Here is an 11,748-nt window from a genome sequence, read left to right as displayed (position 1 = left end):
TGTAGTGTAGTTTGAAGTCACATAGTGTAATGCCTTTGGCTCCATTTTATTTTATTTTTTGCTCAGGATTGCTTTGGCTATTCATGGTCTTTTGTTGTTCCATATGAATGTTAGGATTGATTTTTCTATTTCTGTGAAGAATGTTGTTGGTATTCTGATGAGGACTGCATTGAATCTGTAGATATCTTTGTGTAGTATGGACATTTTCACAATGTTAATTCATCTAATCCAAGAGCTTGGAATGTCTTTCCATCTTTTTGCATCCCCTTTAGTTTCTTTTCACAGTGATTTGTACTTCTTGTTGTAGAGATCTTTCACCTCCTTGGTTTAATTGATTCCTAGGTATTTTTTTTTTTTCATGACTATTATAAATGGGCTAGCTTTCTCAATTTCTTTTTCTGCTAGCTCGTTACTGGAGTATAAAATGCTACTGATTTTTGTATGTTGATTTTGTATCCTGCAACTTTACTGAAATCATTTATCAGCTGTAAGAGTCTTTTGGTGGCATCTTTGTTTTTCTATTTATAGGATCATGTCATCTGCAAATAGTGACAGTTTGACTTCATCTTTTCCCATCTGGATGTCCTTTATTTCTTTCTCTTGCCTGATTGCTCTGGCTAGTAGTTCCAATACTACGTTAAATAGGAGTGGTGAGAGTGGGCATCCTTGTCTTGTTCCTCTTCAACTTTTTGACTTTTCCCCATTCAGGATGTTATTGGCTGTAGGTTTGTTGTATATGCCTTTTATTGTGTTGAGATGCTTTCCTTCTACACCTAATTTGTTGAGAGTCTTTATCATGAAAGGATGTTGAATTTTGTCAAATGCTCTTTCTGCATCTATTGAGATAATCATATGATGTTTGTTTTTGATTTTGTTGGTGTGGTGTATCCATTGGTCGACTTGCATATATCAAGCCACCTTGCATCCCTGGAATGAATCCTACTTGATCATGGTGTATACATTTTGTGATGTGTTGCAGTATTCTAATTGCTAATATTTCATTGAGGAGTTTTGCATCTATGTTCATCAGAGATAAGGAACTGTAGTTTTCTTTTTGGTTGTATCTTTGTCTGGTTTGGGCATCAAAGTGATGCTGGTCTCATAGAAAGAGTTTGGGAGGAAGGCCTGTGTTTCAATTTTTTGGAATAGTTCAAAGAGAATTGGTATTAATTCCTCTTTAAAGGTTTGGTAGAATTCAGCAGTAAAGTCATTTGGTCCAGGGCTTTTCTTTGTTGGAAGATTGCTGATTACTGCCTCAATCTCATTGCTTACTATTGGTTTGTTCTGGTTTTCTGTGTCTTCTTGGTTCAGCCTTGGTAGTTTTTACATGTCCAGAAATTTATCCATTTCCTGTAGGTTTTCAAATTTGTTGGTGCATAATTGTTTGTAATAGTCTCTAATGATTGTTTGTATTTCTGTAGTATTGGTTGTAATGTCTTCTTTTTCATTTCTGATTATTGTTATTTGGATCTTCTTTTTTCTATTTTTAGTTAGCCTATTTAATGTCTTGTCTATTTTGTTTATCTTCTCAAAAAACCAACTTTTTGTTTCATTGATTTTTTTGTATCATTTTTTGGGGTCTCTATTTCATATAGTTCTGCTCTGATATTAATTATTTCTTTCCATCTACTAATTTTGGGGTTGGATTTTTCTTGTTTTTCTACTTCTTTGAGGTGTAGTATTACACTGTTTATTTTAAATCTTTCTATTATTTGATGCAAGTGTTTATTACAATAAACTTTCCTCAGTACTGTTTTTGCAGTGTCCCACAGGTTTTGGTATGATGTGTCTTTATTTTCATTAGTTTCAAGAAATTTTTCGCTTTTCTGCTTAATTTCTTCTTGGACCCATAGGTTGTTCAGGAGCATGTTGTTTAATTTCCATGTATTTGTATAGTTTCCTGATTTTCACATGTTACTAATTTCTAATTTTAACCTGTTGAGGTCTAAAAAGACAGTTGAAATGATTTCAGATTTTTAAAATTTTTTGGGACTTGATTTGTGACCTAACATGTTGTCTATCCTGGAAAATGTTTCATGCGCTGATGAGAAGAATGTATATTCTGTAGTTGCATGAAATGTTCTGCGGATATTTGCCAAGTCCTATTAGTCTACAGTGTGGTTTAAAGCCTCTATTTCTCTGTTAATTTGTTGCCTAGATAATCTGTCCAGTGCTGAGAGAGGGTTGTTTAGATCCCCTACTAATATTGTATTGAGGTCTATCTCTTTCTTTAGGCTTAATAGTGTTTGCTTTATATATCTGGGTTCTCCAGTGTTGGGTGCATATGTGTTTATGATTGTTTTGTCTTCTTGCTTAGGTCCCTTTATCATTATATAGTGGCCTCCTTTGTCTGTTTTTATGGCTTATGATTTAAAATGTATTTTAGGACACTCTTTCTCTTTTTTGGTTTCCATTTGTGTGGAATGGAAACCCTTCACTTTTAGTCTTTTTCCGTCCCTTTACTTTTAGTCTGTGTGTTTGTCTTTACAGGTGAGATTAGTTTCTTGTAAACAGCATATAGTTGGGTCTAGTTTTTTAATCCAATCAGTCATTTGTGTCTTTTGGGTGGGAAATATAATTCATTTACATTTAGGGTTATTATTGAAAGGTATTGTCTTACTCTTGGCATTTTATTGATTTTCATTTGGATGTTTTGAATATATTTTGTTCTTTTCTTCACCTTTTATTGTTTGTCTTTTCTGTTTGTTGGTTTTTTTGAGGTGGTAAGTTTTAGTTTCTTTTTCTTTCCCATTTGCATTTTTATTGTGCCAATGGGTTTTGTTCTTTCATGTGTATTTATGGTACTGATTATTGTTTTCTGGATTACAGATGCAGGATTCCCTTGAGGATTTCTTGCAGGGCTGGCTGTGTGGTGGTGACCTCCTGCAGTTGTTTGAAAAATACACTATTTCTCCCTCATTTCTGAAGGATAGCCTTGCTAGGTATAGTATTCTTGGCTGGCAGTTTTTTTCTTTTAGTATTTTGAATACATCATCCTATTTTCTTCTGGCCTGCAGAGTTTCTGTTCAGAAGACTGCTGTTAATCTGATATGGACTCCCTTATAGGTGACTTGATGCTTTTCTCTTGCTCCTTATAGGATTTTCTCTTAGTCTTTGAGCTTTGCCAGTTTGACTATAATGTGTCTCAGAGAGGGTCTTTTTGGATTGAATCTTTTTGGGAATCTTTGAGCCTCCTGGATCTGAAGGTCCATGTCTCTCCCTTTAACTGGGAAGTTTTCCATTATTATTTCATGGAATAGATTTTCAGTGCCTTTTCCTTTCTTCTCACCTTCTGGAACACCGATGGTTCAGATGTTTATGCACTTATGGTTGTCTGCACAGATGTTTTGCACTTATGATTGTCTGTTGTACATTTTTCATTTTTTAAATTCCTTTTTTTTTTGTTCCCCTGGGTTATTTCCAAAAAACTGTCTTTGAGATCAGAAATTCTTTCTTCTGCTTGCTCCAACCTTGTTGCTTAAGCTCTCAGTTGTGCTTTTTATTTTGCTGAATGAATCATTCCGTTCCACAAGTTCTGCTACATTCTTTATTAAGCTATTCATCTCTTTGTAAATTTCCTCTTTCATATCTTGGATATTTTTTCTCATTTCATTATGTTGTCTAACTGAGTCTCCTTGTATCTCATTGAGTCTCTTTAAGATTGTTACTTGGAATTCTCTTTTAGTCATTTCAAGGATTTCTTGCTGTATGGGGTCTGGTACTTGAACATCACTGTATTCCTTTGGTGATGGCATATGTTCTTGGTTTTCCATATGCCTAATGTCATTACATTGATGTCTGGTCATCTGGTAGAGCAGTTGCTTCTTCTATTTCTCTGGAGTGGTCTTTGAAGAAAGAGAATTCCTTTCTTCTTCTGGTCTCTGCTGGTGTCTCTCCTTGTATCAATGCAGTTGAGTGGGTGGCAGGCCACCTGCACAGTGGCTGTGTCTGCTACTGTGGTGATAAGCTGCCCTTGTGACAGCAGTGGCTTTTGGCAGTGGCTGTGGTGAACCACCTGCATGGATGTGGTGTTTTTGGTGTGCTCTTGCCTTCTGCCAGGTGGTGGGTGCTGCCCATGGCTCCCACCTAGGACCCTGGGCATGCTCCTGCCTTCTGCTGGGCAGGGGGGGCTGCCCGTGGCTCCTCAAAAAATATTTAATTGGTTACAGTTACAGTTGCCTTATTTGTTCTATCCTGTTGGAAAGTCCCCAGTTATATAATTATAAGTTTGTTGGCTGCCTACGAGTGGTTGAGCTTAAGTTCTGTTTTTCTTTAATACAGGCATTTACAAGAAATAGCTCAAGTTAAGTTTCGCTTATGTTTGCAAATCAAGAAAGGTTGAGGTCACTTATGAGGCCAAACTGGTTTTGTCTGCTCAGGGATTCTTCGGGTTTGGTCTCCATTTTAATTCACTTTAACAAGATTTAAATTGCATTTTCACACCAGCTTCTATTTCCCCAGGCTGACCGTAAGCTATTGAAGGACAGATATTTTATCTTATTCACCTTTATTTCCTCAACCCTTAGCAGAGCGCCTGGCGTATGGTTGGCACTCAGTAACCAATGTTGATTGTGTATGTGAATGAGTGATGAATAAAGGAAGGGATGCAAGGAAGCTCTAGCTAAGGGATTGGTGTCTCGTGTTGCTTGGAGATTTCCCTCCCCTTCCCCACAGAAGAATGTGTGCAAGCAGCAAAGCAAAAGTGACTGTAGATTTGATAGGGAGGAGGCAAAGGAAGGGCCTTGTGGAGACAGGAGCATGCTTCAAGGCTGCAACCTGCCAGGAACTTCATCTTGACTCATCTTCTAGGGTCAGGCTGAGTAAGAGGCAGCTGAAAGTGACTTGGCTCCCTTGCTCCAACTCAGAGGCCAAGGGTACACTGTTGCCTGACCCCACAGGACTCTGGAGGGGCTCAGTCTCAATTGGGGAGACAGCTTCCTTTGTTGCTTACCCAGATTCTGTGGTGGAGAGGTTAGGATACCAGTAGAAGAGACAAGAACATACTGTAGAATGAAGAGAAATAGCATAAAGCCTCACAAAGTCCCCCAGGCCCTGCACTGAGGCTCGTTCTGATGATCTGAGTGGACAATGGAATGACCTTAATCTGGGGTTCTAGCCACTTTTCTGCTAATGCCTGCCTGGCCCCCATCTGCTCCTTGCACCACATTGCTGTGACAACCGTGGAAGGAATAGGAAGCACCAAGACGAGGCTGCATCCTGTGCAGGTAACCAGAGCAAAGAAGCTGTGCTCTTGAGGTCAGGCCATTTGTTCTGCAGGGAAGCTCATATCAAGGCTGCAGACTTGTTTTGGATTGTTGGGTGGTACTTCACTGGCTCACAAAGGAGGCATTGTGCCCTGGTCTCCTCTGGGTACTGTGAAGTAGAAAGAGGAAGGTCCAAGTCTGAAGCTCTCTCCTATGGTGTAAATTACACAACCTTAGGGAACCAAGAGGTCAACTGAATCTGGTGGCCAGGGCAGTCCAGCTGCACCAGAAATAGGAGGAGGACGGGCAGGGGAGCTTCTTCACCTTCTTCCTGAGTGTACTTAGGAATCCCTTGGCCTTCCCAAATTCCAAATCCTCTATGTCCCTTGTTAAATAGTACACCTACTCCCTGCTCCCTGGAATGGTCACCTCTCACCCATAGATAATACAATGTGGACTGCCAGGCCTCCACCCTCATTAAAATGGAGGTCAGCAAGTGCTAAATAAGATAATAAAGACGCCTGAGTGCCTGACCAAGACTTTCTCCCTGATGGTGTCAGACCACCTGAAAATAGAATGAAATCAGTGGGAAAACTTTTGGGGAGAGTGGACAGTAATCTGAGGGGTTTCATGGGGAGAATCAGGTGCTCCAAAGCCAAGTGGAAACAAACGGGAGCAGAGCACTGTGGGAAGGAAAGGCCATTGTTCCCAATGTGTTTTGTTTGGGGTAACTGAGGCAGGAGCTGTTTGGGAGATGGTAATCACAAAAGGTGCCAGAGCTAGGCCCAGGCCTTAATCCTCCCTTGACAATTTGAGGAGACATGTCACTCAGGAGAATGTGTCTTCCTTGAGCCCCTTTCATGACACGAAGCCAGGGCTTCCAGCTGGGTGAGCTGGTTCTGTTCCTTGGGAGGAGCATCTTGGGTCAGTCATGTGAGATCAGAGCTGGGTGGGCATGGTATTGCTTCACTTCTACAGCTTTGTTTCTTAGTCAGGTAAAGGGGAAATTACTAAGTTTGTCCAACTTGCAGGAAGGGTGCAAGGGTTAATTAGGGCTTGTTATTTTCTTTGAAACAAATAGATGAAAGAAAGAATGAATAGCTTAACACAGGAATCCTATCTGTATGGTCAGTTTAAAGCCCTCCCCTTCCAGTGGTTCAGATCCTTATTCCTGATGCACTGATTTTGGCTCCACATAAGCTACAGAGCCAGATTCCACTTCTTGTCCTTTGTTTTTTTTCCTTTTGGTTTCTGTGACACTACACTTCCTGCTTCTCCTCTGCTCAAGCTCTGATTGCTGCAATGCCCTGGTCTCTATCTAGCCCTTCTTCATCCCCACACTCTCCCTAGTGATCTTAACCCCTTCTTGATCCCCACACTCTCCCTAGTGATCTTAACCCTTCTACATGCAAATGACACTCACATTTACACCTTCAGCTTTGACCTCTCCTAGAAATTAGACTCGCATTTCCAACTGCCCACTTGGTATTGCTATATGGATGTCTAATCAAACTTTACAAAACCCTACTTTCCCCCCAATGTCTTCCTTCCCTAATTTTCCTCCATCTGAGTCAATGGCAAAGCCATCCACCCAATTGCTCAAGACAGAAATTTAGGTGTCACCTTTGATTCTTTCTCTCCTATGCCACACCTAACCCATCCAGGAGTAATGTCCACTTTACCTCTACAACCTGCAATGAAACCTTCTTTTTCTCTCTGTTTCCACCATTGCTACTTGGTCTGAGCTGCCACCTCCTCTTGCCTGGCCCATTACAATATCCTGGTCCCCTGTCTCTGTACTTGTCCCCTATAATTCATTCCCCACCCAGCAGTCAGAATGATTCTTTAAAAACGTAAATTACATCACATCTCTTCCTTCTGAACATTCCCCGATGACTTCCCATCACACCCAGAATAAAATTCCAGCTCCCTCCCCTGGCTTCTGAAGAGCTGCACAACCTGTCTGCTGCCCACTCCCCCTGATGGCTTCTCTAGTCCCAGTAGCCTCCACCCACAGGGGACTTTTAGCAACTCTAGCACATCAGGGTTGTTTTGTCCTCAGAGCCTTTCCACTTGCTGTTCCCTCTGCCTGGAATACACTTTTTCCTGATCCAACACACTATTAAAATCAGCTTAAAGTTCACTTTTTTTCAGAACAGCCTTTTCTGACTGTTTTAAGTAGCCGTCAGTCATCCTGCATCACGTCATCCAGTACAAATGCTCTGCATAGCACCGACCTCCACCTGGAATTTTTTTCTTTGTTTGTTTTTGTCAGTATTTTACCCAATATAATGTGGGCTTCATGAGATCAGATACCTTGTCTCTCCTCTTCAATGCTCTGTCCCCAGTGCCTTTACCACGTCTGGCACATAATAGATTTTCAGTAAATATTTATAAAATAAATGAATATATATACTAGACACTGAAGATACAATATTAGCAATTTTACTTATCATAAGTAACAAGAGAGACTCCCAAGAGACAAAAAAAAAAGAGTAATATGGATGAGGAGAATCTCTTTGTAATAAAAATCTCCCAACTCTGAATGAAAATTCTGTGACATTCTACACATATAGTAAATTCTATTTGACACATTTCTCAATTCTTATGTCCTCCTTCGGATTCAAGAGTTGTTTTCATTTAAGAATGCAGGAATACAGTGGTACTCTAGTTTGGAATAAAACGTATTCAGCTGGTTCTTCATAAATGCTGATTAGGAGGGATTTGAGGGTAGTATAGTTAAAGGAACACAACACAGCTCTTCCGTTCACCATGTGTGATCTTGGGTAAACCCTGAATTCTCTGGGCTTGCTTCCTCCTCTATTAACTGAATGGAATGAAGGGTGAGAAGGTGCCTCTGGTTCTAATAGTCACTATTCTTTGAAGGGATCTTCCCACTAATAGCTAACTAACATTGACTGACCGCCTACTTAATACCAGGTACAATGTTAAGAGTTTTATATGAATCATCTCAGTTAACCTTCACCACAGCTCTAGAGGTAAGTCTTCGGAGGGGGGTTGGTAATCTGGCCACGATCACAGCTTGTAGAAGATGGTACTGGGACTTGATTTTGTGCAGTGCCCGCTACCCCCATTGTCTCTCAACAGGACCCTCCTGGGTCCTGCCAGGGGTGCCTGAAAGGGATTCTGCCAAAACAGGTGTCTATATCATCTGTCCCTTGTAGGAGAGAATTGCCAAAAGCCATGGCTCCCAGTGCGGATTCTGTACCCCTGGCATTGTCATGAGCATGTACACCCTGCTCCGGAACCAGCCCGAGCCTACCATTGAGGAGATTGAGAATGCCTTCCAAGGTATGTGGCTTCATGCACAACTTGAGAGGCGGAATGGCAAATGGGGCCCTGTGGAGGTCAGGTCAGGGCCAGTATAAAAGCCAGGAATGGGTTAGGATGGGAGGGGCTACTCTTTGGAGGGAAGGCTCAGGCTACGCCAACGTAGTGGCTAAGATCTGTTGGAAAAGTAGCCCTCTCTTAGTTTGCAGACATGCTGGGATCACCTGACTTTGTGTTCATCTTCCTGAGGGTCTTCCCGCCCTCCCTCAGCAGTAAGGTGGGGCTGGCAATGGCTGGTTGGCACAAAAGGACATCATTTGGGAAACTCCAGAGACTAGTGATATGGCTTCTTTCCCTCTCAGTTTCCACCACAACAGGATTCTGCCTGGCAAAGATCACATATGGAAGGTGTTCAGGATTCAGTGCCATGGGCAGGGGCTGGCTTCCTGTTTTGCCTTCTATGAATGGGCCCAGGAGCCTGTACCATATGCCTATTTTTCTGAATTGAATAAAGAAGGCTCCCCATCCACTCACCATTTCACTCTATCATTTATTCAGGCACTATACAAGGTACACGGGACACAAGGATGAAAGACACAATCCCTTCTCTCAAGGAGTTTACACTCTGAAGGAGAAGATGGTTTATAATGTAGTGTGATATGCTCACTGATAAAGCTATGACTATGCACCTGTCTCAGTCTGGGCATTGTAGGAAGAATTTCTGGAGGAAGTCATGACAAATTTTCTGAAGTTAGGAGTATGAGGAGGAGGAGAGGCCTTCCAGGCGGAGGAAACAGAATACGAAAAGGCAGGGTGGTAAAGAGAGCACCGAACTGGGCTAGAGCAAAGTCACAAACCTCACCTGCCCTGGAGGCCTGAGCTGACATCGCGGCTTTTCCCTTGGCCTGCAGGAAACCTGTGCCGCTGCACAGGCTACAGACCCATCCTCCAGGGCTTCCGGACCTTCGCCAGGGTAAGTGGGGGCCCTAGAGCAGCAGTGGCCCTGCTCCTAAAGCAGCGACACTCAGAAATCACAGCTGGGAGGGATGACAAGGGCAACCTGTCAACAAAGAAGAATGATAAGATGGTCAGTTAGTGGGTCTTCCTGCTGGGGACATCTGGCGTGGGGAGTGGACTCCTACCAGTCTTATCCAGGGAGGGGCTCTTTTCAATAGCATGGGGACTTCCCTGCCATTGAAAGCCTGGAGACCCACTTCCTGGAAGAGGCACACTGCCCAGAGGCTAGCTTTCTCCAGTGCCTTCAGGCTTGGCAGCTTTTCCTTGGAGACTGGCAGGTGCTGAGCGTGGCATTTAGTAATGATTCAGCCTGGCTCAGCACTCGCGGTCTTCCCCTTTCCTTCTCCTGGCTGCCTTCTGCAGTTGGCACTCTGCTGGGCTTACGAAACTGATAATTAGATCTCCAGACAGTTTGTGAAGCCCTGCAGTGTTCATATAATTCTGGGTGAGAAGCCACAGCCAGGTGTGTGGGCGTTGATTACATAAACATAGACACACACCTGCCATCTGGCAAGGAGGACAGAGAGCTGGCCTCTACTTTCTTGGCTTCATCTCCCTGGGCTTTACCTGGTTCCTCAGCTGGTCAAGTTAATTCTGGCTCCAGTCAAACCATCCCATCATGATTTGATTCTCAGTCCAGGGGACAGTTACAGACTCATGTGATTTTCACTCACATTTTGAATTGGCGCATCACAAAAAGGAGTGTTATGTCCAAATAACCCAAGAAAGCGTGGTTGAAGATGGAGATGGGGCCTTATAAGAATGGAAAACACCACACCCTGGTGAATGCTGCTGGTGATTAAGTATTAGGAGGTATGAAATTGAACAAAAATGATTGAAAGCACAGATCAGAGTCTGCAGACCAGGGTTCAAATCCTATTCCATCACTTGATTGCTACATGACCTTCGGCAAGTTTTCTGGTTTCTAAAATGGTGATCATCATAATACCTACCTTATGGTGTTTGTAAAGATTAAGTACTTCTTATAAAGCTTTTAGAAAAATGCACATCGTAAGTATTCAATAAATGGCAACTATAAATTATGATGCTGACACATTTCTTCCATTGCCCACTATATGATCTTCATAAATTGTTCAGACTTCCCAGAGAACCAGGAATTGTTAATCTTCCCCTTATTTACTTCACAGGAGCCTGCTTAAAGAGATACAATCTAACCAGTCCTCATAGTTTCTCAAAAGAGAAGAGTTTTAGAGTACAGCAGATAATCGTACTCTGTCCCAGGGTCTGAGTTCTATCAACGTTGAAATGATTCCTGATTTCACTGTGCAGAAGAACCTCCCTCCATCCAGCCACCCAACAGTGTACAGCAGAATAAGGCTGAGAGCTCTGAGCAGCCAGAACGCCTGGCACACAGCAAGTGCACAGAAATTCATGCACACTGTTCATTGGAGGTCCCGAGACCTTTATTCTGAATATTTTACACACAGTTCTAACAACTTGGCTATCTAGTTTTCCTGTCCACAGCACACACTAGAAAAAGGTAAGGAGGGTCGGCTAGCGGTGGGCACACTGCTCACAGCAAGAATTGACAATGTCCATCCAGCAACAAGGAAGGAAATTGAGGAACCATAACAGTAGGCACAGGCAAGACTTCTGGTTTCCACTCAGGCATGTAAGGAGTTTAGAAGTCTTGTAAGAAGCTTAGAAGTCTTTATTCCATCCTAACAACAAGTAAGAAGTAGAGCAAAGTGAAAGATGAATGACTCTTTGATCCATCAGAGAAGTGAGGTCACGGGACAAACCATTGCCCCCCCAGCTTGGAGAAACAGACAGGCAGATATAGAGACTTATGACATACCAGAGAAGAAACATGTGAAAAGAGAACTCTGCAGGGACCTTTACCAGGGTAGGAAAACCTAAACAGTGGTTGGCAAATTATGGAGGCACAATGTGGACCAGCTTGAGAGAGCCAAACTCCAGGAGGGTCCAGCTGTAGGAGGGTCCTCATAAGTTTTACCTCCAGAAGCTGTACAAGGTCTTCCCAATAAATACTGGAGACAAACCCCCTTGTGCTTCCAGTAGAGAGAATAGAAAAGAAACCATTTTGAAATACGCCAGAACGTTCTGCCAGAGCCTCTCCAGCTCCCTCTAGCCTTTCACGTGGGGAGAGGTAAATACACAACCCAATCCCTCTTTAGCCGTCCTGTTTCACCTAAGAAAGAAAGACAGAGAGAGAGAGAGAGAGAGAGAGAGAGAGAGAGAGAGAGAGAGAGAG

General features: G+C 42.5%; 1 protein-coding gene across 1 annotated transcript in view; it reads left to right on the top strand.

The window, feature by feature from the left end:
* Nucleotides 1–11,748, top strand: part of XDH (xanthine dehydrogenase) — a gene marked incomplete at its 5' end in the record, with an annotated part of 74,718 nt that overhangs the window by 5,766 nt on the left and 57,204 nt on the right. Inside the window, 3 exon segments of the mRNA XM_008592343.1 lie at nucleotides 5,117–5,225; nucleotides 8,390–8,516; nucleotides 9,407–9,468. Of these exon segments, the coding sequence (XP_008590565.1) occupies nucleotides 5,117–5,225; nucleotides 8,390–8,516; nucleotides 9,407–9,468 (298 nt within the window).

This window comes from Galeopterus variegatus, unplaced genomic scaffold (genome assembly GCF_000696425.1).
Source record: "Galeopterus variegatus unplaced genomic scaffold, G_variegatus-3.0.2 Scaffold7803, whole genome shotgun sequence".
Lineage (NCBI taxonomy): Eukaryota > Metazoa > Chordata > Mammalia > Dermoptera > Cynocephalidae > Galeopterus > Galeopterus variegatus.
The sequence above is the reverse complement of the archived record's forward strand: the minus strand, read 5'-3'. Positions and strand labels throughout refer to the sequence as shown.